Source organism: Gallus gallus, chromosome 3 (genome assembly GCF_016699485.2).
Source record: "Gallus gallus isolate bGalGal1 chromosome 3, bGalGal1.mat.broiler.GRCg7b, whole genome shotgun sequence".
NCBI classification, from domain to species: Eukaryota; Metazoa; Chordata; class Aves; order Galliformes; family Phasianidae; genus Gallus; species Gallus gallus.
This window is the reverse complement of record NC_052534.1, coordinates 95,856,500-95,881,807: the sequence shown is the minus strand read 5'-3', so window position 1 is coordinate 95,881,807 and position 25,308 is coordinate 95,856,500. Positions and strand designations below refer to the sequence as shown.

Below are 25,308 nucleotides of genomic sequence, written 5' to 3'. Positions count from 1 at the left end.
GGCGGGGAGCGCCGCAGCGCGCAGGCACCGCCGGGACGGGGCGGGACACGGCGGCGGCGGAGGTGAGCGAGCGGGTGGGCGGCGGGAGCGGCTCCGGAGCCGCGGTGGGGCCTGGGGGGGCGGAGGGGGGAGCGGCGCGGAGCGGCGCAGAGCGGGGCTCTCTGGGGAGCGCGGTGCCGCACGCAGCGCTGCCGCCCCTCGCTCGGGTGGCTGTGGCCTGCCGGGCCCTCCCCGCGGCCTCTTCCTGTCGCTTCTCCGGTGAAGGAGGGGACGGGGAGGTTTGAGCGGCGCTCTGAGGGGCTGCTCCCGCTGCCGCCTCAGTCCCTGCCCTGCCGCTTCCCTGCGCCGTCCGTGTGGTATTTGCACGGAGCCCCTTTCCTTCGGGTGAGAACTTGACGCCTGTCTTTCCTGCCTAGAGTGCCTTCCTTCAGCCAACGATGAAAACATGTTCAGAAAAGGAAAGAAACGACACAGCAGCAGCAGCTCACAAAGCAGTGAGATCAGTACGAAAAGCAAGGTAAGCCCGCTGTGGTACGCGCTCCTATGGAGCAGCGTTCGTCTGTTTTGAGCAGGCAGTTCAGCGGTTCACTTGCACTGATCTTAGGCTGCGATCTCTGTATAATGCCATGCTGGGCAAGGAGAGCTTCCTACCTCAGCTCCTCCTCAGGCTGTGCTGGGGGATGTAGGAAAATGAACGCGTGGTTCAGATCGCTGTGTTTGAGGGGGCTGTTTGATCGCTCCTATGGACACTGAGCTCCTGGCTGCAGGTACGGGGCTTGGGAGGAGCAGCACGTTTGCTCTGTAGTGACAAACATCGCCCCTCGAGGTGCCCGGCGATGGGTGCCAGGAATGAGTTTGTTCTTCAGTCTTGGTTGGCTTCTCGGTGTTTCTGAAAGCTGTTCTTCGTTTTAAATAACGTGTCCGTTTTTCTGATAGGTTTGGAATGATCAGTTGCATATTCTGGATTTTCCAAGGTGCCGTTTCACTTCCCTTGCACTGCTATGTTATTGCAAGCGTTGGTGACAAGCATGTAGTTGTCAATTTCTTCAAGTTAAGATGCAGTACCAGAAAAGTCTGGACGTAACCTTAAGGTTCATTTTCTCTTTTTTATTTCCACCTTGTTTTGGAGTATTTGTGGACTGCTGAGCTGTATCAGTGTAGCACGTAGTGAGGCACAGAGGTAGCTTCAGGAAAAGCATAGGGTTTTCGGTTTGTGTTTTGTTGGTTTTTTTTTCCCTCCCCATTTTGCAGTGCAGCTTAAGTAACCGAGTCGAGTGTTTGTTTATTTGAAGAAGTGGAGGCAGGGCAGCTAACAGTGAAGTGCCAATGTATTCTTGGTAACTTTCTGATGATGTTAATTCTCTTCTCAGTCTGTAGATTCCAGTCTTGGGGGACTTTCCAGGTCCAGTACTGTGGCAAGTCTCGATACAGACTCCACAAAAAGCTCAGGTACGTAATTGGAGTTTGAGTGGAGGAGTATGGAGTAGAATTAACTTTATACGTGCTTATGTAAAAATAGAAAAGGAGATATTAAAATGCCTATTTTTCATAATTGAGTGGATCTGTTAGACTGCTGACCAATGCAGGCGTAACTCTTGGCTCCTGTGGTATCTCATGTTATGCCATCTAGTGCAAAACCATTGCTTTTAAAGCAAGGTATCCGAGTGAGGAAAGTTCAGTTAGCTTGTTACCAGTCTGTTACACAGCACAAACCTGATGTAAGTTCTGGATACTGCGTTTCATACTTTTCTAAGTTGACATTTGCACTGAGATGAGTGTAATGAGGTTGGCTTTTACGTGTCCCTGCTCATCAGATCACAGCGCATCTCCATTAAGACAAATGGCTCTTTAAAAGATGTTTATAGAAAAGCAAAATCAGCTTCTTGTGTTTCCTGATTATGCCAGTGGAGCCAACTTATTAATTAGAATTAATGTTCGCGAGCTCTTCAGGGTTGCTTTGTTTTATTCTGTTGCAGGACAGAGCAATAGTAATTCTGACACATGTGCAGAATTCAGAGTTAAGTATGTTGGTGCCATTGAAAAACTGAAACATAACGAGAGCAAAAATCTAGAAGGGCCATTGGACTTGATAAATTACATAGATGTTGCCCAGGTAAGTGCGTTACAAAAGAATACCAACAATGTTAGAACATCCTAAGCTTAGCTGTGTTTCTTTCATGTCCCCGTGTGATCTGACACCTTTCGTTACACGTTTTAGACTTAGTAGAATGAAGTAGCTTAATTAAAAATACAACAAATTACACCGGTCATACTGGTTCCCTCCTGTTGAGTAACTGAAGATGCTCCTGAAAAGCAGTCCTGAAGAGGCAGACTCAGAGCGAAGGCCCTTTTTGTGAGTCATTGTGCAATGAATGTCTCACCCGGCAGCTGTTACATCATCTTCAGCACTGCTGGGATGAGCACCCATCACAGAATATCTCCTCTGGATTTACTGAGTACTGTAGGATAAGTTTTCCTGTAGAGGAAAATATCATTGTCTGCTTACATTCACCTATAAAGCTGTAACCAAAGAACCGGAGGAATATTTGGGTCATCCTTGCCAAAGTGTTTTCTTGTATTTATTTCTGTTCTAAGAGCTCTAGCTGGTTGTTCCGGGTCGGTAGGTTAACTGTACCTTTGAAGCACAGAACCTGTTTATCTTACAGCATCTTAACACTTCAAGTAGTTGAATATATGCTAAAATTGTTTGTCCAGCCAAGTACAAAAGTGCTGCTGGTGTGGAACATAAATGAGCCAAAGTGAGAGCGGTGCAATAGCCCCACCTTCCCCCACCCACCCGAGTTATAAATTCCTTCCTGGATTCATGCAGTGTTTCACACAACAAAGAGATAGGACCAATGCAAGAATGCCAGACTTCTCACAGTAAGATGTGAGCAGGGATGGTGATGTTGTTAAGCCAGTGAAGTACAAATAGAAACGCTTTCTACTTTGTATCTTCATTGTTAATATTATTCTGTCTGCACTAAAGGCTTTTGTTTGTTTCCCTCCAAAGCAAGATGGAAAGTTACCTTTTGTTCCAGGTGAAGAGGAGTTTATAATGGGCGTTTCCAAATATGGCATCAAAGTTTCAACATCTGACCAGTATGTAAGTGATTCACAACAAACCTTGTGATGAGAGTTAAAAAGCCTTGTCCTGTATTTGTCTGACAGGTGACCCGTGTGACCAAGGTGCCACTTCTGGCTTTAAGCAAAAGCACACACACAAAAAAAAAAAAAAAAAAAAAAAAAAAAAAAAAAAGAAAAGAAAAAGAGCTCCCAGAACAGCACCACTTTATAGAATCACGGAATGGTTTGGGTTGGAAGGGACCTTTAAGACCATGTCGTTCCAACCCCCTGCTATAGGCAGGGACACCTCCCTCTAGACCAGGTTGCTCACAGCCCCATCCAGCCTGGCCTTGAATGCTCCCAGGGAGGGGACATCCACAGCCTCACTGGGCAACCTGTGCCAGTGTCTCACCACCCTCACAGTAAAGAATTTCCTCCTGATATCTAGTCTAAATCCACCCTCTTCCAGTTTAAAACCATTTCTCCTCGTCCTGTCGTTACCTGCCCAGTTCCTCCCCAGCTTTCCTGTAGAACCCCTTCAGGTACTGGAAAGCTGCCTCATTTCATATCTCTTCTGGGCTCTCCGACACAAGTCCATTCCTTTCAAGAAAGCATCAGACAAAAAGAAAGGAAATCTTTATGCTCCTTGGGCACGTTACTTGTTTGTGGCTGAACTGCATCCTCTCATGTGGGAAATGGCTTATGACTTTTGACCAAGGCGATGGGTTCTTCAGCCTGAGTTAGTAATTCAATTCCTGTTGATGTAATTGTGGAGGGAGAAAAAATACATACTTTTTTCAAGGATACCTAAGTTGTTTTCTTCAAAGTTCCAGCTTTGCACTGCTAATCTGAGAGTAAGAGTTCACTCCAGCATTAAAAGCTCATAATTCCACTTCACTGATCGAACGTTTTTCTTTGTTTGCATTATTTCCTATAGGTACTTTACGTTCCTTTAGTGCACTTGAAATAGCTGTTTTGCTTAAAATAAAAAGCCGGTCTCTTCCCCAGGGCCCTCCAGTTGCCTTTGTATAGCTTTGTATTGCAGTCATGTGGTTTCCTTCTGGTTGCCCTCAGAGCCCCAGATACTGTAAATACTCGGCCTTACGAAGTCATGACCCATCAACAACCCCGCACTGCCTGTTTGTGAAAGCCTCAAGTGTGAGAATGGTGGATAGTATTGCTCAACAGCTGAATACTCTGAGAGAGCCAAAAAGTTTCCTTTGGGTCCCTTCAGAAAATGAAACACTTGTTTCTAATGCGTGGGAAGCTGTATAGTTCCTCAGACTGAGTTTCTTTGGGTTCTCTTTTTGCTATCCCCCTAAACTCAGTAGGAATGTAGGTTACTGGAGGACTTCATACTTTGATAGAGGTTAAATAGGTGTTTGTAAGATTTTTATCCACTGTTCTTCTGGCTTCAGGCTGAGAGCATGCACAAGCTGATAAAGCCTTTTGTGATGAAGCTAGCTTGCACTGGGCATTGCATTTTGTTTTCCAAATCGTGGCTTTTTGCATGTGTCACTGTTGACCTTTAGTTTGCCCTTTAGCGTGTTACTACACCTACACTCATGGAGCTGCAGGATGCAAAGGTTATTTTCTCTCCATTCCTACAAATAATTCAATCTTTTAAGGCCTTGGGAGAAAGGTGAGAGTTCTGTGATTTGTAGGTAACCTTGCAGGTGAATAGGCAGCTATTTCAGATGCTAAAAAGAGAACTGACTGTAGGATACAAAAATCTTTCCTCGTAGATTTCAGCCAGCATTAAAGAAATCGTGACTGAAATACGTGGATGTAACTCCCTGATTACATTTGCACTGTCTGTAGATGCAACCACTAGGAACCAAAGACAGGAGTATTTACAGAAGGCACACTTAGGCTTTGGACTTTTTGCGTGTATTTGTACATTGCGTATATGCACAGTTTGCCCGTTGCAGTCTGTGATGATGTAGACATAACCAGTTCAGAGCAGAGGTAGCAGTGCTGTGAGAGAGGAAAAAATAGAGGTGGCTCCTGCCACAGGGTTTCTATGGATTTTTCTCCTAATTAGAGAGTGAGAAAAGAATGGATCTCGCTTAGGACGCCTGTAGGTTTTGTTTTCTTAAAATGGGCACAACGAAAGAAACCCCACAGAAAGGATAACTGGAGAAGTAGAACTAGAATGCTGAGTAGTACATCCATCGCTGTCTAGATAGTCCTTAGTTCTGTTTCTGCATCACAGCAGTTAGATTTCTCTGAGTGCACCGTGACAGCAGGGAGGTCTTACACTGCTAGGAGTATTTCCCAGTACAAGGGGGTGGGGCCAGTGGGGTTCTGGCTAGCACTGAGCATGAAGTGATTTGCAAGCAGGCTTTGGCAACCCTGGGAGCTGAAGCCTATGGAGAGGGGTGTGGTGAAGTGCTTTGGGCTCCTTCTCCTGTCAGCTTTCAGGGCACCAAGGCACCAGTTTTCAGCTCCTGGCCATCACTGTATCATTCAGCTGTTTGTGTGCGTTCCACATCTTCTCAGATGTGATGTAGGGCCACCAAAGTGCTTCTCAAATGCGGACCTGCTGTCAGGAAATACCATGGCATTAGGTGGGTTACGTACAGTGGGTGAGGGAGGATAGCTGGGAAACAAACACGTGCTTTGGTAACACGGCCAAGCCTACAGAACACATACAGATGCAACTCAAGCAAAAACTGAAGCTAAAATTCTGTTAAACCACTGCTGCTTCTAAAACCTTGAAGGAATTCTTAATTAAGAACAAATGCATTGTTTGCCAAGGAGTACTTTTCTCCTGTAAATACATCTGAGGAATTTGTCAGAGGGAGAATCAAAATGTGCAGAAAACTTAAAAGCTGTTGCACTGCTCCAGAGTAACTTTTATTTGCCAAATGGTTTCAGGATGTGTTACACAGGCATGCTCTCTATTTAATTGTACGGATGGTCTGCTATGATGATGGTCTGGGAGCAGGAAAGAGCTTACTGGCTTTGAAGACAACAGATGCAGCCTCTGAAGAATGCAGCCTCTGGGTATATCAGTGCAGTAGTTTGGTAAGAGTTGATGTTTACAGTCTTTCATTTAGTTATCAGCGTTTTGATTGTAAAGGGAGATTCTGAAATCCAAGGGCCTCGTGAGCCTTTTTGGCAGAAGATGGATTGTTCAGTTAATTACAAAGAGTAAAAATCCGCCCTGACTGAAGAGAGGGGGAAAAACCCCTCAGACTGATCAGCTGGAGTAAAATCTCTGCGTTCCCTAACATTGCCAGTAATGTGCGTGCCTGAAAAAGCACTTTGCAAATCTAAGTAAGCTATCATAGCTGCTAAGGAGAATCCTCCATTTGTATTTTCAAAGACAAAAGCTCTTAAGATCCAACAGAGCAGGGAGGGATTGAGTAACAACTCTGGTAATAAGGCATGCATTCATATTTATAGGCAATGGGAGTGATGGTCTCTTAAGAGTAGGAGAATTCTTTGTCAAATATACTGCGATGTGACACACACGCTTAGACGCTCTGGGGGATCACATGAACTGCCTTTCTGAATGCTGGTATCATGCTATGATGAAACCTAACAACTCTGACTTGTTTCAAAAGAGCTCATTTAAAACAGCTTCCCGCACGTCACTGCAGGCCACGGAAATCAAATTACATCTCACTTGTGCTACTCCATTTTGCATGTCTGCCGAATGAGCGATACAGACCACGGTCTGCTTTAACTGAGTTCTGATGATTTCAGAAGCTGTTCAGAAAGTAATACCGCGTGTGTTTTATCCAACACAGGAACAAGCACAAGCTATTTGCAAAGTGTTATCCACGGCCTTTGATTCTGTTTTGATGTCGGAGAAGTCCTGATGTACTGTACGGTCACGTGCTGCTGCAGAACAAGAGGCCTTTGTGCGAGGAGGAAATGGGGCTCTGTGATACCCCAGGCTGGCTGCAGCCACACACAAACTCAGCAAAGACTTGCTGTGCAGAGGAGAGCCGTGCAACGGTGTGCGTGGTACTTCATCACTCCCCAGACGTGACTTGAAGAAACTATTCCACCACAGCTGTTTCCAGAACAATGCAGAATTTTATATTTAACATGGATTTTTTTTTTCCCTGAATCGTTTTGTATATTGATGTCAATACTGTAGAAATGTAAAATAAAAGCGACACTTGCTTCTATTTTTTGAAACACTTCTGTTAATATAAACTTCAGTTCTGCTTAACATGGAGCTCGTAACGAAAGGGCAAGAGCAGTGAAGTGGTTCTAAGTCATAGCTCATTTTACACAAGGAACGATACTGCGTCAGCAATACAGACAGAAGCAGCCAAAGTGATTTTAAAAGTAGTTTTATTTTTCCAGACGTTTGACTGGTTAACAAGAGTAAAATTTATTAATCATGCTCTAATTATAAATCACCGCATCCAGGACATTGAAAATAAGAGTTGATTTTCGGTTATACAATATATACAGTTGCTCTGCAACTAAACAAAATAAAAACCACTGAATTGAATATTATACATCTCATAGCATTCTAAGCTGCATTTTTAAGTGTCCTTTGCTCCTTTTTAAACAGTTAACACAGCAACCTAATAGTCTATTAACAGTTTTTTTTGAATCATTATTTTGATCAGATTTGAAAAGCTGTATGAAATATGCCAAGATTTTGGACTTAAAATTCTAAATTTCTATTATAAATAGATATCTACAGGCTCTAGAATTTCTTCTTCCTCTGCCAGAGGAAAAGCAAACTTTGAGAAATGCTGAAAATCTGGGGATAAATTTTGCTTAGCTGCTCTCAATTGGTCCTCAACATTTTAACAGTCTGCACCGTCAGTCAGTGCTATTACAGTGTAGTCTAAAGGCTTCCTAAGCGAGTGGTGAACAGGACTGGGACTGATTTTCAAGTGTGTTCCTCTTCTAGCAGAGCCCAAGGAAAAATTTGCATCATTGTTTAAACTTTACGAGTTGTACACTATAAGATTCTGTGTTAAAAATACTGTACATTAGGAGATCTGTGCAAAATAATATGCCCATTTACTCTCTAGACTCTATCAGGGATAGAAACATACAAAATAGTGTTGCAAACTGAAATTCAGTAAGGGAATAGAACTGTAGTGCTAAACTATTACTCTAGCATTTTACTGGGAACTTTGAAAATACAGACTAATTTGCTTCAACTTGCAACAAAAATATCTTGAAACATTCCAGTTTGTTCCCCATTTAAACTGCAGCAACAGCATCAAGAAAATGAAGGTTATGTGTCTACTCGGCTGTACCCACACGTTTGAGAGGCTACTGACCAACTGTACCATTCAGGAGAAGCAATGCAAGGTGAGATCAGTGTTGCTCTCCCAGCACTTTGTGATATGTGATTTTTTCTCCAGACAAGAACGTGCAGTGGCCTATTTTCCATTCTGCTACATGTGAAAAGGCTCAATTTAAACACCACTTGTCAGAAATCTGAAGTTCTCTCGATAAATATAGAGAGAATATTCACACAACGTGATGAAAGCCAATGTGACCTAGACATGGCACAAAAGCAACCACTGGTACAATCCCAGAATATGCCAACACCAAAACGACACCCGATTTGTATTGGTGCTTTCCATCAGCCAACTGGGAATTATCAATAGCCTAGCCTTTGTTCACAAATCAGTAAAACAAATTTAACAACAGTGTAGCTACCATATACGTGGGTATATTATATAAATACAGAGTGAGTTAGCAAACTATTACTGTTTGCAAGGTAGTGGCACACAAATTCTTATAGAATAGAACGTAACGTACTGGACTTGTGAGGTGTCAGAGACCTTATTAACCAAGGATAGTTATCTAAGTCTTCCACCAAATACGTTCTGTGTGAACACATTAAGAAATTCAAAACAAACAAACAAACAAAAAGCCTAACCACTAAAATGATACAAGTGTAAGAAATGTTCTGCAATCCATCATCATGGTTAAGTACATTTCAGGAAGTGCAGTTTTCATATCCTTGAGTTAATGCAGTAACTCAGTAATATTGCCACAGTTTAGTTAACCAGCAGTAGTCACGTTAAATGACCAAAATGGATGTAACATACACAAAGAACATTCGAAAACAGGTTCCACACGCGTGCAGCCTAGAAAAATAAAAGTCTCAAGCTCACAAAATCAGACCTAGAAAGTTCAACGACTAACACAGATTTCAGATAACGTTAAGCAAATATCTACATCCATTCTGAAAGAAAGAAGTTTCTCCTGTGGTAAACTGAAATACTTTTTCACTTTTACCCGGCCAAAGACACCTAGTTAGAATTGTTTCTTCTGCAAGAGTTGACATCCTGGATGACAGCCACTATGGCAAAATGCTGAATGAGTTCACTTTAGAACTATGCAGCAGCTTGCATGTTTTGGTTCCAAATACTTCCAACAGTATTGAGAATTGGATAAATTCACTGCCCTGTTACAAATGCACACAATTTGTTTGATTGGGGAAGCAACACTGAAGTGTGGTATTGTCAAGTTAAAAAGGGAGAATAAAATTACAGTGAGTGGTTTAAAAAGAACATTCTTTATGTTATGATGTTCACATACTTACATGGATTTTGATTGTTAAAGCTTTTCAGTTCAACCTTAAAAAATACAGGAAGAGGGGGTTTTTGTGTGTGTTTTTTTTCTCTTTTCTTTTCTTTTTTTTTTTTTTAAGTGTAAACTGATAATGAGAAGTTTTCACATAGAAAAAAGTTCTAAAAGTCCCAAAATCAGAACAATGGTAATAAAAAAGTAAGCTACAGTACCTAGGACTTGGGCAGTGTTCTGGCAAGGTGTCTGCAGATAGGTAGATGAAATGAAATAGAGCAAAACTTATTTCTGTGACCGCTGGTAATGAGAAATGTCTCCACTTATCAGTAGCAATTTAGTCAACAATAAAGTGCACAAATGATACAGGGAAAGCTCCTTTCCGACTTGGGTCTCCATCAATGTGACCAATCTGCAAGAGTTCAGATATTTTTCAGGTTAAACTCAAAAAGGAATTACAGTATCACCAAAACTAACACCGGTGACCTTCCTGCCTAAAGTACGACAAGTCTCTTCCTCCATCTTTTTTTCTCCTTTTGCCAAAGACAAAGAAACATCGTAAGAAAACTCAGACCAACAGGATGCATTTGTTATTCAGCTATAAACTTTTTTTTCAAATTCTGTTTTATTCATCTTTTTGAAAACAACACCTCATAATGCAGTACCTTTACCGCACCATTTCAGTTCATTCTAGAATGCCTGGCAGCTCAGTCTGTTTGCTTCTGCTTTCTCCTCTTAACAGTGAGCGAAAAGAATGGATCAAGCTTCAATAAATCTCAAGCATTTTGGGTTTTACATGAATCTGTATGTACTTATACAGCATTATTGCCAATTTAGATGCAATATGGAATTTTATTCTTTGCTAGCTAACAATCAGGCTAAGGCAAGTGTTTTCACACACAACAATTTCCCAAGACTTCTTCAGCTGATGCAGCTCTGGAGTGCAAATAGTTGAGATGGTTTCCCAGCACACAGAATAGACCACTTCTCAATTTCAGTCAGCTAAAGAATGAGGACAATAAAAAGCTGTCTCCTGAGGACCGCCACAGGGCATCTTCAAGGAAGACAAAATAGTTGTAGATTCTTAAATTGCTGACACCCACCCAAGAACTTCCTTAGTTACACATACTGTGAACCCTACTATCAAACTTCTTTTTTCCTGAATGAAAAGCTGAAGATTTACCTGAAGCTTAATTTTTGAACAGAAGAAACACCTGGAATAGGTCTTCCACGAGATGAAACTTTTATTATTTGGAAACCCAACAGGAATCTTATGAAGTCAGAGTCAACCTCTTCATTTCATGTATTTCTTTTAAAGTATGTTGACAGGAAATAGAAAATACTCACCCACCACTCCTGATCTTCTTCGCCATCGACTACAATGATATCTCCTTCTGAAAAAGTTAGCTCATCTGGGTTATCAGCTACACAGTTGTAAATTGCTTTCACTCTTTTGGGTTTAGTTTTTGACTGAAATGTAAAAATAAATAAATGTAAATAACAAGCACGGAAGAATCAAAGTAGACTTACAATTGATTTAAAGAAAGCAGCAGAAATGGTACTGTTATTTTTCATAGGTTAGAGTTCAGCTAGATCTTTTACACTGGGTGCTCATCATTCAGTCTGAAATTGGCAGCATCCAAAGCCTTTCAGAACCTTTATGTCATAAGTGTGGGCCAGCTTTACCTTTGTAATCTTCCATTCTGGCTCACCCAAGCCAGCCTTCAGAGCTCTACATCACTGCAGCAAGCACGACTTTACTCCAAATATGCGCTGATGGATCAAGTGCTATACCGTGAGTGTAGCTACACTGTGAGTGCTGTGAGGCCTGAGTCATGTACCAATATGCCCCTTTTTAATTTACTAAACCCTTCTATTCAATCTATAAATTTTCCCAAATATCTTCAGGCTCTTTGCAGCGCTGAAAGACTGCAAACCACAGGAGTGGTTTTCCAATTGGAAAGTTCACACTACTGTTTATTAGGGAGTTTCAATATTTCAGTATTGCAGTGGGATTCCAATCCTAGTCATGTTTTGTTTGAAACCATGTTGAAATTGTTTTGCCTTAGCATCACAGTATCCACCGCCCTAATCTCATGCCTCCCTCTGAGCAACTTGGCCTGCTCCCATCCTGTGCTACCTACAGCTGCTGCATATGCTTTCACTTCCTGTTGCAGATCGACACTAATGCTATGTTCACAGTGATTTCCATGCAAGGAGTGGGGAGGTGCAGGATAAGGAGGCACAGCATAACCTTTCTACAATGAATCTACCCATTCCTCCAGTTTCTCCAGCCTCAGCCACCAAAAGTCTTTCCTTTCTAGCTTAAGATGCCAGAGGAGATCTGCAAGTGCCACTTAGGTCAACAGAGAGCTGTTAATGCAGTCCATGTTTGGGACAGAGGCTTCAGATGGGGCAAAGAAAAGCGAGTCTCGCCATCCTGGAGTGCCCCAGAAACTTGTTCCAGTCTCTGCTTAGGTCAGCCACAGAACAGGAAGTTTGGGAGAAAAGATATCATCCACAAGCATCCATTTGCATTTTAGTATAAACCGTGTCCTGCCCAGATGAGACATATCCTTAGGCTCTGTTTGTGGGCACACCCCAGGGAGATGCAGCCTTGCACTGCATCACAGTGATTTTGCTCCATCTCAGCCAAGTTACAATTTGAACCACAACCAACTTTGTCAAGAGGAAAGAGCTTCACATCAGTACAACAATGACATAATTACTAACTTCAAAGGGTTGTAATTCCAAGTATTTCTTGTTCTTTGGATGTCAAAGGAATTAAAATAAATCCCCATTCCCAGGAGAATAACATCTTCCAGAAAAATTTTCCACATGTCTACAATGTTTTCAAGAATCTCAAGTATACATTGAAAAAAATGCTGCATCAGGAACTTCCTAAATGAAAAACAGGCTATTGGGCAAATGCATTATATAGGAGACAAGCCACTGCCTGCACGCATATGTGTAACTAGACCTTTTTTTTCTTTACTCAAGGAGTACTTCTGCAATCATTTCCTAAATCTGGGCTGGCTTCTGTATTCTCTGGCAGATAAAGCAAAAAATACTGGAGTATAAGGCTAAAGGGAGCGATTTAGTCAAGCGCTTTAGCTAGACTGATCTAGCTAAAGCTCTTTAGCTGAGGAGGCCCTTGACTAAACCTCAGCTAAGATGCTTTAGCTAGATTGATTTAGCTAAAGCACCTTAACTAGCATACACCCTGAGCCAGGTTTCCCTGACTTCTTTGTCTTATAACAGGAGAAAATTCTGCAGCTGATTTTTTCAGTCACAAAAAATTCAGCCTACTGATGCCCTAGAGTTATTTGGAGTCAGACACGTTCCTCACTACATGCAACTGATATTAACCAGTGAGTAGAGACAGACTGTTTCTAAAAACCAGCCAGGATAGCCCTTTCACACAGAAGTAAAGCAGTTTGTCCTGTGAAATGGAAAAGGAGAGAACAAGATACAGGACTACTATGACCTTAATTTATAGAGAAAGCCAGGTAGGGAGCTGTTTCAGAATTACCACTTGGGCTGAATGGATGCATCCGGTGCTCACACCTGAATCCCAAAACACACAAAAGAAATTGGGATCAGGGTTCAACAGCTTTACAGAAACAGCAATTCCCTTAGTGCATGTAAGCAACAGGGATAGCTATTCCATTTCTCACTAACCAGACCATTACATTGTGGTCTAAACCATGAATGTTATTTTGATGCAAGACAGACAGTAACTCAGTTAGACAAGAGAGGGAGAGGCAAGAAAGCAGAAGATTTTACAATACCAACTAATGCAAGATGAACTCCAGATGTCTCTGTGGCTTTTTTCGTATTATCTGATGACAAAAGCTAATAGGAGTTGTAGGAGCACCAAACAAATGTGCGAGACTATGCACATGAACACACTGAAGTCTGTCCTGGAGAGTTACTACTTCAACGGGCATGGTTAAGGAAAAATAAATGGAGAGACAGAGGACCGAAGAAAGAAAGATATTTGATTATATCCCCTTAATAACAAAGTTCTGGAGACAGAAACAGCACATCTCCCACCTCTCAGGCTATTATTTACCCACTGAACCATGTTCACACACAGAATTTGAAGTATAAAACAGCCCAGGACTTGTCACAAAGAACACCTCATGAGCACAGGATCTCTATATTGTCATTTGTCTATACTCAGCATGACAAAGAGTTGTAAAGATAACCAATTCAAAGATCCAATTTCTCTTCTTTTGAGCTTGGTTTTGGCTAGTCTAGTCTGAAGTCATATGATGTACTTAGGTAAATAATTATATCTACTTCCATTATAAAAGAAAGCAAAAAACCTCCCTTACCACTACACTGAAGTTTAAGAGTCAAGTTATAAATGACTTACAAATGACGTACTGTACACTTGTCAGGCTCATCTACCCTCAATAACCCGTAAATTCTACATGTGGTGTAGGTCACATTCAAACACAAGCAAAGAATCCAAGCTCTGTCTTTGGTTTGCCCTTGTTTTTTGTTGGTGCCCTTTTTAATTAAAGATCACTTACGATCTTTAATCGTAAAAGATCACTTAGGAAATGCAAGAGAAGCAAGGTTTTCGTTAATATCTACTAGAAGTCACACACTGAACAGGGGATAGGGGTTTTGTATTTTTCATGGTTCACACACTTTCTTTCTAGCAGGACAGATTATTAATCTCAGGAGTGTGTTTGATAGCACGTGGAAAATTTAATGAAGTCCAAACCCAGACTGTCTACTCACTATTTGGGATTTCCTTGGCATTGGTGCTGGTGGCTGGATCTGTGCCAAAGTATTTACTGTAGAACCAGTCTGTGTTACTGGAATTTCACATACAGAAGAAGATTCTCCTGCTGCTAAGATAAGTAAAACAATTACATTTTAGGCATGCTTTAAAAAATAATAATAATAATTAAAAAAAGGAAAAACAATAATGCAAATTAAAATCAAATGTATCATTCTCAAATGGAGGAGACAAAGAATTTTACATACTACATGTATTTCACTTTAATGGTTCTTTCTAAAAAACAGAATGCAATTTTTCTACCATCTTCTTTACCAAAAAGGCTCATTTTTTCCAAATACAATTACTTAAGATCTTTTTAGTGTTGCAAGACATTTAATATTGCAGATATGTTACAAAAGAAAAAAAACCCTACAAAATAGATGAGACCAGAACCGATTTTCTCATTTTTCCACACATTCATTACAATCTGCATGCTTTCAGAACTTTCCTTGCCTAATCAAGGCCATCTTCATCAAGACGCTGTACCCTTCACAGGAGACTTCTAACAGAGATGGCAGATAATGATTAACAAATTCTCACTGTGTTGGTATCACAGTAACAACCAATAAACAGAAAGCATACAGAGGAAAAGGATACTGGGTAGGAGAAATTCCACTAAGATCACCACAGAATCCATGCAAACTTTCAGTATTTTATTGCAATGCCCAAAAACAGTAGCTAAAATATTGCTCTACTCATGTAGAAAAGCTTTAAGCATGGAGGTCTACACAATCAAGAAAATAAACAAGAATGCTGGTACTGACTGTGTAAATGCACAAAGTAAATGAAATAACTGGCCCCGTTACACTGTAAATAATAATAATAGCTAACTGCAGCAAAATAAATCTCTAAACCATAATTACCAGTTTGTTGTAGAGCCCCAAGTCCTCTAGACTGCCCCTTGTTACTTAAGGCAGATGACTTCTCAGACCTGTTCAAAAAAGTAAGAAATTCTTCCATTTAAGAAACAAACAAGAAAACCAACCACAAGAATCCAAGCTATTTTTCATATTCTAAAGTTCTTGTGATATCATCAGTATATTTTGGTGACTGGTATTTTAATTTTAAAATATTAGTTTGCCTTCTTATTTTTGAGTAAGCTGATGATCAGCTGCACTTCAGCTACAAATGTAAGGTAGAAGAATAATTTTAGGTTCCATTCCTGCAGTTTGTATAGAGCTGATTTTCTTAAGTTCTGAAGTTCATTCCATTGCTCTTTAATATTCTCTGGTGCAATTCATTAACAATATATATCATTATATACTGTCTGTAAATTATAGCAAACTTCAAGTTGCTTCTCCCTTTTACTTAGTATGTTACATGCAATCAGAGGGCTAGAAACGAAGGTCAAAGGTTGTTTATCTCTCATCACAAAGCATTACCCCTACATATTATCTCACACAGACACATGCTCCTTATCTTATAACTATCTAGGTTTGTACAAGCTATATTCTGCCAAATTTTCAGTGGCAGAGAATCAAAAAAATTCCTACAAAATTTGGTAATATATTCCACTATGCTTTCTTTTGGAAAGCTTTCCCTACTGTCTATATTATTCTTTCTACAATTTAAACCACAGTATTATTTTTAGAGCCCTCCTGAAATGTAAAAAGGAATGACATCATCCAATGCTTTGTGTATATCTGAAGACTTGTATCTGTGCTACAATCTCTCTTTCTTAAAAGATGAGAGACTCTCATTTCTTCCAAACTTTTATCCTAAGAGGCCATATGTTCTAGACTTCTCATTATCTTACCGATCTCCCCTGGTTTCAGCTTCAGTAGTTCATGTATTTATTTTACTTCAATGCCTAATACTGAATAGAGTACTCCAGATGAGGGGTCACTGACATTGAGACAATTGGAAGGATTAATTCCTAAGTCTTCTGACTAACTTTTATTTATGACTCATTATGTCTTCACAGATTCTTCCTCCAAAGGATTTTTGTTTAACCATACTTCTCTGTTCTCCATAGTCTGTTTCTATAGCTGATTGTTCCTCAGAACTAAGTGTTGCTTGCTAAGTAACATCTTTCCTCTCCCTAGACCATTTTTCAAGACTGCTTTGAATATAATCCCATTCAGCAGGACATGGGTCCCTTCTAACTTTGTTTCGTGCAAATCTGAATATTTTCTACTCCAGGTCTCTCTACTTCCACCATGAATGAAAATACTGAATGAAACTGAACAAAGGACAAGCACATGAACAACAAATGACATAATCAGACATAATATCCTCTTATCTCTTCATTGTTATAAGAAAACTAGAAATTGATTACTCTTTGTGGCTTCTTACTTCCAACAGGGGTAAGCATTCTGTAGATATTACACAAGTCATCCAATATTAAATCACTAGTCTACCCTGTTTTTACTGTGGGAATCCTTGTAATGTAATTCCCTCAGTATCTGCTTCTGTTCATTCCATTCATTGTTGGCACAGGTGTGTGTGTGCCTTTTAGAAGACTTTCAAGTTACATGCCACATAACTAAAAAGTTAATAATAATTATGAAATATATGCATTAAATACTAAAATGGCACCAATTACCCAGGAATAGGCTTTCTTTGAGAAACTCTACTAGGAGGTTGTGGGGGCAGTGGTGGCGGGGTTGGCTTAGTTTGTGGAGGAGCTGGTTGCTGTTTAGATTGCTGGTTCAAAGCTTCCATAATGCTGGCTGTCTTTGCCACTGGAGGCGGTGGTGCAGGAGAAAGCACATCTATAGAAAAAAGTTAGACAGTGAAAAGGAATTAGACTTCAATTTACCATTTTGCCTCTTGGATTCTCATCCATAGGTTTTCCTGTTACAGGATTTATCTCTACCACAGAAAAATACTTCACTACTTGTAATCTACAATTTAAACATAATGCAATCCTTCCATTGGAAGGAAGACCTCTCTGGAATGAGGCTTACCTTTAGTTTCACCTAGTCAAGACCAGAGAGCTCACAAGTACTTCCATTCAACAGAACATTAAAGTACAAACAGAAAATTCTCGTTTCTTAACAAAGTCATTCTGATCTACTATTTTCAAGAATATGACTATATTTAACTGAATACTGTTTGCTCAATCAAGACCTTTGGTTTGTGTTTTATGGAAAAATAGCTGAGTGAATATCTGAGAAATTTTGTTCAGAGGAAATTATTTTAAAATCCTGTTATGACAACATTTAGTCAAAGAAACTTCACATTAGGTTTAGTAATTAATCAAAATTTCTATTGAATTCTTGAAACCACCACCACAACAGCAGTTGGAAATGCATCAAAACATCTCTTTGCGTTCCTACGTTCTGCAAGAATTGAGCACAATTGGTGGAGAGGTGAAAGCTAGAGCCCCAGGCTTACATGAAACACTTATTTTTACAATTCAGCAATGAGAAATGCATCATTAAAGCTATACATACAAGTGGAAAGCTCTTTAGCTCTAATAGTAAGGTACTATTTCCTGTTGACCCTGCAATACACCATACAGTCCTCACTGGAACGTCAGAGAAGATGGCTCATACGAAGTCACTGGATGGGAACGATAGGCCAAAGCTACAGTCACCAAAAGAGGAAGCATGAGTTGTGAAAATGGAAAAATAAGCCAACTATGATTAGATACAGCAGAAGGGAAAACAGGGGAAAGTGGAAACATACTTGTAGATGTTACACGCAATGGCGGCACAGGGGGATGAATAGCTGGTGGATCAGATGAAGATCTCTGCCTGCTTATACTTTCCACTCCTAAAGAATTTGTCTTCCACATTGTATTAGATGAAGAAATTGTCTGAATACCACTGCCAAGAACTGAAGGCTGAACTAAAAAGAGAGGAAAATACTGTATTATTATTTTTGCTCACCCTAAGCACAAAGCACAAATATTGACACCTGTGCTTTTAAAAACAGTGCAGCTATACACTATATTCACCAAATTAGAACTACTTCCATCCTGCAGGAACACCAGAGCAGAAATCAGAATCTGCTCTAAAAAAATACGTACAAGTTTCTGGCTGAAGTCTTACTAACCCTTTGCCCCAAAAATTTGTCTCCAGGCATTAGTTTAAAGTAGACCAACACTTGAAAAGCAGAAATTTCTTAACAAGAAGAGAGAAGACATGTCTCGCTGCCTTCTTTAACCTATGGCTGATAGCTGTAATCATCTCAGGTACACAAAACAAAAAGGATCTCGCTCTTAATATTAGCAGACTATGCTGACTCAAAGTGAAACATCAGTTTTCATTCAAAATTGACATAAAACTGAATTTGACCCAAACAAGAAGCTAAAATGGCTATGCACGAAACTAGAATTGGTTACACAGTACTGCTTTTTCAGAGCCTCCTAAATGATTCCATTCTAAAGAGCTGCCTCCCCATTCGTAAAAAGCATACTACAGGTTTTCATCATAAGGCCAATATTTTGCACTTTTCATGCCATTTTTCCCTACTCAGAGCATGAGCATCATATTAAGAAAAAAAACAAAACAGAGTAAGGTATGAATAAATATCAGGTTGCAAGGAAAAGCATAAAAGGCTCAGAAGACTTGAAGAACAGCTTAAAGCTAAGAGGATAAAGGAGTAATAATAATACATCATAAGCATAACAACAATATCAGCTATTGACATGAAGCTAAGACTGGTGATGCTATCATTGCTTTTAACCAAGAATATAAAATCATAGGCTTAATGCACTGCTAGAGTAAAGAACATGAGTTCATAGTCTCTCTGAGCCAGGCAGCATGCCTTCTTGGCAAGAGTTGCACTACACTGGTGCCAACAAGTCTGGGGTTGGGAATGAAATTAAAATGACCCTATTTCAAGTGTCATTTAATCAAGGGCAAACACTGGGTAAAACCATATGGTTTGCCATGGGTAAAGTAATATCAAAGGGTCGAAGAGTCTTTTTAACTATCCAATTATATTAACTAATTTAGGGATAGTATCCAACAGTTAAACGGACAGTGCAAGCTCCCTCACGGCCAAAAGACAAGACACTGGGGAGATTTTCCTGTTTGGTGAGGGAAGCATTCCTTTCCATTAAGTGAAAAACAATCCTGATATTAAGCTTAGACTTCATGCAAAAATATCAGGTGAAAGGAATCCCACCTCGGTCAAGAAACACAGCTGTATGCAAAGCTAAACCTCTTCCAGTTTCACACCACTCTTTCAAAGTAGCACAGAACCGTGCTGTTCTATTGTTCTCAGTCTTTTTCCTCACAAAACAATACATTTTAATCTGCCTTTTATGCTGCAGCCATCCCTGTGGAACAAACAACTGAGTGTCCATATTACACAAATGTTCAATTTGCAATCTCAGCCATGATCACTGTCACATGGAGCCCTGTATTCTAATCTCTGTGCAGTGCTTTCCAAGGCAGACATCACTCTCATAAGCCTAGAACATTCTGCATTCCTAACGTCCCCTTATGGAATTTGAATCTATTAGAAAATAAAGTGTTTACACAGTCATTTTCTGGAGTTTAACTTTACATAAGTTTAGTACCCATGAGAGACTGTGGATTAATAAACAGTACTGATACTAATAAACTGGTAATTGCACTGAAACAATGAAACACAACTGAATATGTACTGAATAAAGACAACCCATACAAATTTCTCTACACTTCTCCAATATCCACACAGGTTATATATGAACATAAGAATGAGACCCAGGTGTCAGCTTTAATGGTAGATTTTGCATCCTGTCTGAACTGGGATGAGGCCAGTACATTTTATGTATATTGTATATGTATATTGTTCTGCTGATCACCTACAGTCACATTTTCAGGCAACTACTAATTCTATAATTTATCCAGTGTTCCATACCATGAACCTACACTTTGTTCCATCTTATTTCTATCAACCTTGAAGCATTTATTTATTAAGAGAAGACTCTATAATGTTAAAAAATCTCTCATGTTTGGCATACGTTCTCCTTTTCCTATGTATTCAAACAACTTCCTATAGCAGTCAAATACTATGAAAATTGCACCTATAAATTTTCACTGACAATGACATCTTCAAGTAAGAGAAGAAATGACAGAATTTAAGCAAAAAGACTTGCCAAACTAAGTTGACTGCAGCCCCTCTTTTAATAAAAGGTGTGATTTTATTGAAGTTATTTGGCATCATTTTCTCACACACTACAGTGTACTTTCTTGCACTTATATTGAAAACCAAACTCAGAATTGGTTGTGCGGATTCGCTTCAAATATGCAAGATGGAGGTATCAATACACTGTTCCAATACTTACCTGGGCAAAAAAACTGTAAAAGAAAACTTGAAAATGAAAGAAAAAAAATGGTCACGATCCCAGTCATCTAACATATTTTCCAGTTCATACCTTTGCCAATATTCCTTGGAGGTAGAGGAGGTGCACTACTTGTAACAGGTACTGTAGGTTGAATGGGAGGCGGGCTGCCACTGAGTATTGCTCCGTACGTTTCATTCTGCAATATACTTGGCATAAATCCCCTCTGCTTATCCTTAGCAATGTTCGCTGCATCTCTTGCCAACGATGCTACATTAGGCTGAAGTTGGTTTGATCCAAGCTGATAGAAGCTGACGGGCCTGTCCTCTCTCCGATTAGGACTGGGTTGCTTTAACACAATAACAGAAGCACTCACTGATACTGAATTCTTTGTACTCACTTTATTAATAGAAAGTTACTAACTTCAGGACAGTAAAAATTGCTTCTAAAATGCAGGTTTGTTGCTTCTAGTACATAACCTGGAATGTATACCCCTCTCCTTTTGAGAAGTGTGCATGTTAATAAAAAAAAATAATGTGAATTGCATTTCAAGAAGTTATTCTTTCATTTTCTCTTGTAGCATACTCCTGTATGATAATACTGTATTCTGTATATACACACAGAACCACAGAATGTCAGGGATTGGAAGGGACAAGAAGACTATACAGTATAGCACAGGTACAGGGAATAGGGACAAGGGAAGATCTATAAGAACTGTACTGCTACAGATAGTAATGAATACAGAAATTCAGAATAGATCAAGTTTTCCTGCATAAAAATATCATGTAATATTTTTCAAAAACATACAAACAACTGAAGAATCTAAGCCTCATATGAAGTTCAGCAGTGTTAGATCCCAAACCAACGATGTTCATCTCAAAAACAGGACAGAATTGTATCTGAGTATTCTACCTGTAGCTCAAGCTACAACACAACAGTAGCCCAGACATCTCATGAACTCTTTTTAGCTCACTAACAACACAGCACCAGCTAGGGAAATTAATTGGCAGTGGGGATGGAATACCGCCCAACCTATGCACATTATCAAATGAGTTCCAATTAGCTGTCCTAGAGATCTGCAGCGAGTCATCTGTTTGCCATGCACACAACATTAGTTTTCCTGTTTCAACAGCAAGCATGATAATCATTGTTATCAAATCATTAAAATAGCTCGAGTTAAAAATTCATATGGCTACTGCAGGAGTGGGTTGCAACATTCCACAGTTCAGAGAGCATAATTAAGTATGACTTTAGAAACAGTTAGATAAACACTTAGCTGCACTGTCTGTATGAAATTAAAATAACTATTTAGAGTAAAAGCATTTGAGCAGAATAGACTTTCATCAACAGTATCATGAATAGGCAATCAAGTTCCCTCTGAACACATTCAGAGCCTTCTCTGGATAGATCATGTAAGATCATGTAGGCCTTTAGATGTATTACAGCACTGTGTGATAGCTCAAAAACGATGTGAGCGCCATCCACCTGCACTAATCCCTGCCTTTACTTTGGCTTAGCAGCGCCACTCCTTGCTAGATGACTCTTCTCCTTCCCTGATGTCTCCACTGTCCTGGTTCTCATATTCATTTCAGCCCACACTTGCTTCTGCTTTCTAAACCATTAGATTTATTTTTTGCTTTGCTGACTTAGCTTTCACTGTTATACCAAACTGAAACACAGGGTCAAATGTGTGCTAGATTGGAGGCAAACAATGAGGCTGGATCAGGCAGTTGGGTAAGGAACAGCAGCAGAAACCAGCTGGACTGTCTTCGCTTTCCTTCAGATTAGGCTCTCTTTTACACAAAAATCCTGGACTAAAAGAACTGCCATTTCAGAAATTATCATTTCTGACAAAGATGATAAAATTTATTTGAAAGAAAGAGAGACAGGTTTAACTAATACACTGATATCCACAAACAGAACTCAGATCATACACATGTGATGCTAAGCAACAGCAATATGCACCAGTGCATTCAGTGCAGTCACAGACAGCAGCCTGTGATTAATACTCCTTAATCTCCTTTCAAAACTCCCTGTAGAATAAGCCTACTAACAGCGGGCAGTGAAGAATCAGTTTCATTATGGTAGCCTCACTGCTGAGTAGTAGCAGGTAACTTTTATATGAGGTGGAACTCAGTGACTGGCCAGAGAAAAAGTACAGGCACAGAAGGCAGTTGGCAATAATAAAGGGAGTGAAGAAAAAAATGGATCAAAATTTGTAAAAGAAATTTGGAGGGCTCAGTGTCCCAGAGAAGACATCTGGTTGTAAAGTACCTAGGTTTTACTGCAGGAAAAAACATTGCAACAGCAAGTTTTGAGCTGCTTTATCAAAAAGGTCACTATTATTTCTGTAGCCATCTGAACGGTGACACCATACACAAGAATACATAAATGCTTGGATATACTAGAAAGACTGGATTTAACAGCCCACAAATTACAGATTCTTGCATATATACCAAAATTCTCAAGAAAAACCTTAAGAAAGTTCCCAAAAGGTACACCTGTTCTTTGAAAGGGAGGGCTCATGGTGGCTATTTTACTCTTCTTTGCTAACTCTGACTTCTTTGCTAAGTCAACTGTCAGACCTAACAGCTCTCTTGCACTAAGGGGACAAGACATGGGAGAAGAACCCCACGCTGACAGGATCTTGCCAGAGGGATATTTTACAACAGAGGAAACCTGTTGATATCAAAATTCATTTCCAAAATATTAAAGCCTTCCAGAAATCTGATGGCCTATTTTTAAACACAGCCTGTGAAAGGGAAAAAAAAAAAAAGAATAAATCTATGACTGTGAGGTTTTAATATTTCTGAAAAGAAATTAAAAAAATCCAACATACGAGATCTGGTTTTATGTTATTAATGGTTGAAGTGCTGGCAATTCACATCCTGTCTGAGACGGGGCACTCTGCAGGAGATATACCAGAATATCAAAATTTGTAGAATGAAAAGAAGTTGAATTTGATTGCCCATAGGATAAAAGATTCTTTTCTTAGCTACTTCCAACAGAAAAACAGTTGTGCTATCACCTAGAGAGCAGCAAATATTGCTCATCTTTATTGTACTTGCTCCTGTGTATTTCTTGCACCTTATAAGCAAAGCAGGAAAGGCACAAGCAATAAGAACTCTGTGCACACACACAAAAAACATCTGCTCAAAACTTCTACATAATACTTTAAATAGAGTACATTTCATAAGGCTGTATATTGGAGCCCATGCACCATTTCAAATTACTTGGCAAGCCATTTTTCAAAGTTGTTCTGGTATCAAAACTTGGTAGTTTGCTCCCTGTCTGTATGTTTAGGTGCTTAAATACTTTTTACCTTGATCCCAAAACTGGGATTATTTATTTATTTATTTTAAGGGAATCAAGTTCCTATGGCATTGGAATACTCTGTAATATGAATACTTTGTAATGTGACCATCCTTGGAGATTTTCAAAAGCCATCTGGTTATAATTCTGGGTAATAGTCTCTAGGTGACCCCACTTAGGCAGCAGGGTTAGACCAGAGTACCTCTAGAGGCCCCTTCCAGCCTCAGCCATTCTGTGCAATTCTGCGACCCAGTAGCACCACCCCAACATCTCAAACTTGAAGTATGAAATGGGAGAAAAAAGGTATTTTCACAGGAAGATTCAGAATTAAGACACTGTCTTGCTATTACTGAAAGTGCTTAGTTTAATGCACAAGTTTAATGCCACTAAAGACAGAACTACAGCCATCAGTGGAGCTGCTTCACAAAAATGAGGAGGGACTGTAAGGTATATCTCTTTGTAATGGCACTTTTCCTAGCATGTTATTTCTGCTTCAAGATCAAAAGACCTACATATTTCTAACATATTGAACAAATAGCAACTATACTGAATTTATATTCACTCCATTAAGAAGAAAACATGACCAATGACCCAACTGCAATTAGCCAGATGTGATTTTTTTAAAAAATTTTACATTAAACATAAACAGTAATTTAAGAAACTAACATTTAAACTACTGCATTTTACTACAGGATGTCATTTTGCAGTATCTTCATTCCCATAGCATGAAGTCTTATTGAGATCCTTACTAACAGCTTACTTACACAGATACACAAACAGAAAATTAACAGTGTACTGATGCAAACCTGTAACTTTTCATCCACATCATCATCACTTTCATCAAGGTCTTCATGGAGTAATCGCCATTCATATTCTACGTGAACATGAGAATTAAATCTTCCAGACAGCGCTTGAGTTAGCTGAGGAATAAAACAAGGCTGTTGACACCTATTGTATGTGCAGAACTTACTTTTAAAACACTATAGCTGAAAACAAACAAAAATCACACATTGAAGGAACTCTGGTTTCCAAGTACAAATATCACCTGTGTTTTAAAAACAAACTTAAGTAATTTGGAAAGTCATCACAACGGGGTAAGCTCAAACAATGAAGCTCTGATCAACCACAGCACAAAGAAATCAAAAGCAACTAGTCTTTGCATTACAGGCCCACTCTCCAATTTTTGACAAGAAACACCACAACCAATTTGCTCCAACTTAGAAACTGCAAGTCAAAGAAATTAACTGCAGTGGCAGATGTTTTGAAACAGACTCACTTATCAAGGCACCTTGACCCCATCAATCAATGTTCTGCTCTTAACTGATGTAGTGATGGTAGCAAAGTTCATTTCTATGGCCTTAACCCTTAAAAAGTATTTTACTGG

The 25,308-nt window shown here is 39.7% G+C and overlaps 2 protein-coding genes across 22 annotated transcripts in view; one reads left to right on the top strand and one right to left on the bottom strand.

Moving 5' to 3' along the window:
* Positions 1–23: 23 nt before the first annotated feature.
* On the top strand, positions 24–7,212 carry ITGB1BP1 (integrin subunit beta 1 binding protein 1). Of its 13 annotated transcripts, none has more exons than XM_046938926.1 (8): positions 24–62; positions 417–517; positions 937–1,091; positions 1,371–1,449; positions 1,977–2,113; positions 3,042–3,106; positions 5,947–6,096; positions 6,825–7,211. In XM_046938926.1, exons 6-8 carry the CDS (start codon positions 3,059–3,061, stop codon positions 6,894–6,896), a joined length of 270 nt encoding a protein of 89 aa, XP_046794882.1. In that variant the 5' UTR covers positions 24–62; positions 417–517; positions 937–1,091; positions 1,371–1,449; positions 1,977–2,113; positions 3,042–3,058; the 3' UTR covers positions 6,897–7,211.
* A 151-nt stretch (positions 7,213–7,363) lies between these two features.
* ASAP2 (ArfGAP with SH3 domain, ankyrin repeat and PH domain 2) overlaps positions 7,364–25,308 on the bottom strand; it is an 87,428-nt gene continuing 69,483 nt past the window's right edge. For 3 of the 9 annotated variants that reach the window (XM_046939500.1, XM_015276070.4, XM_015276072.4), the window contains 8 exons: positions 24,731–24,844; positions 20,706–20,961; positions 18,023–18,184; positions 16,935–17,103; positions 15,253–15,320; positions 14,347–14,459; positions 10,939–11,061; positions 7,364–10,003 (listed from right to left, as the gene is read on the bottom strand). In XM_046939500.1, the coding sequence (XP_046795456.1) occupies positions 9,929–10,003; positions 10,939–11,061; positions 14,347–14,459; positions 15,253–15,320; positions 16,935–17,103; positions 18,023–18,184; positions 20,706–20,961; positions 24,731–24,844 (1,080 nt within the window). In that variant the 3' untranslated portion in view covers positions 7,364–9,928. The remainder of the gene's footprint in view (positions 10,004–10,938; positions 11,062–14,346; positions 14,460–15,252; positions 15,321–16,934; positions 17,104–18,022; positions 18,185–20,705; positions 20,962–24,730; positions 24,845–25,308) is intronic. The other 6 variants (XM_015276071.4, XM_025149024.3, XM_015276073.4 and 3 more) reach the window with 3 other exon arrangements.

Excerpts from the sequence above, each read along its gene's own strand:
- ITGB1BP1 (XM_025148774.3), top strand. The coding sequence starts at position 446 with ATGTTCAGAAAAGGAAAGAAACGACACAGCAGCAGCAGCTCACAAAGC. Across the intron at positions 1,450-1,976 it reads AGACTCCACAAAAAGCTCAG|GACAGAGCAATAGTAATTCT; the intron begins GTACGTAATTGG and ends ATTCTGTTGCAG. Across the intron at positions 2,114-2,989 it reads ATTACATAGATGTTGCCCAG|GCTTTTGTTTGTTTCCCTCC; the intron begins GTAAGTGCGTTA and ends TCTGCACTAAAG.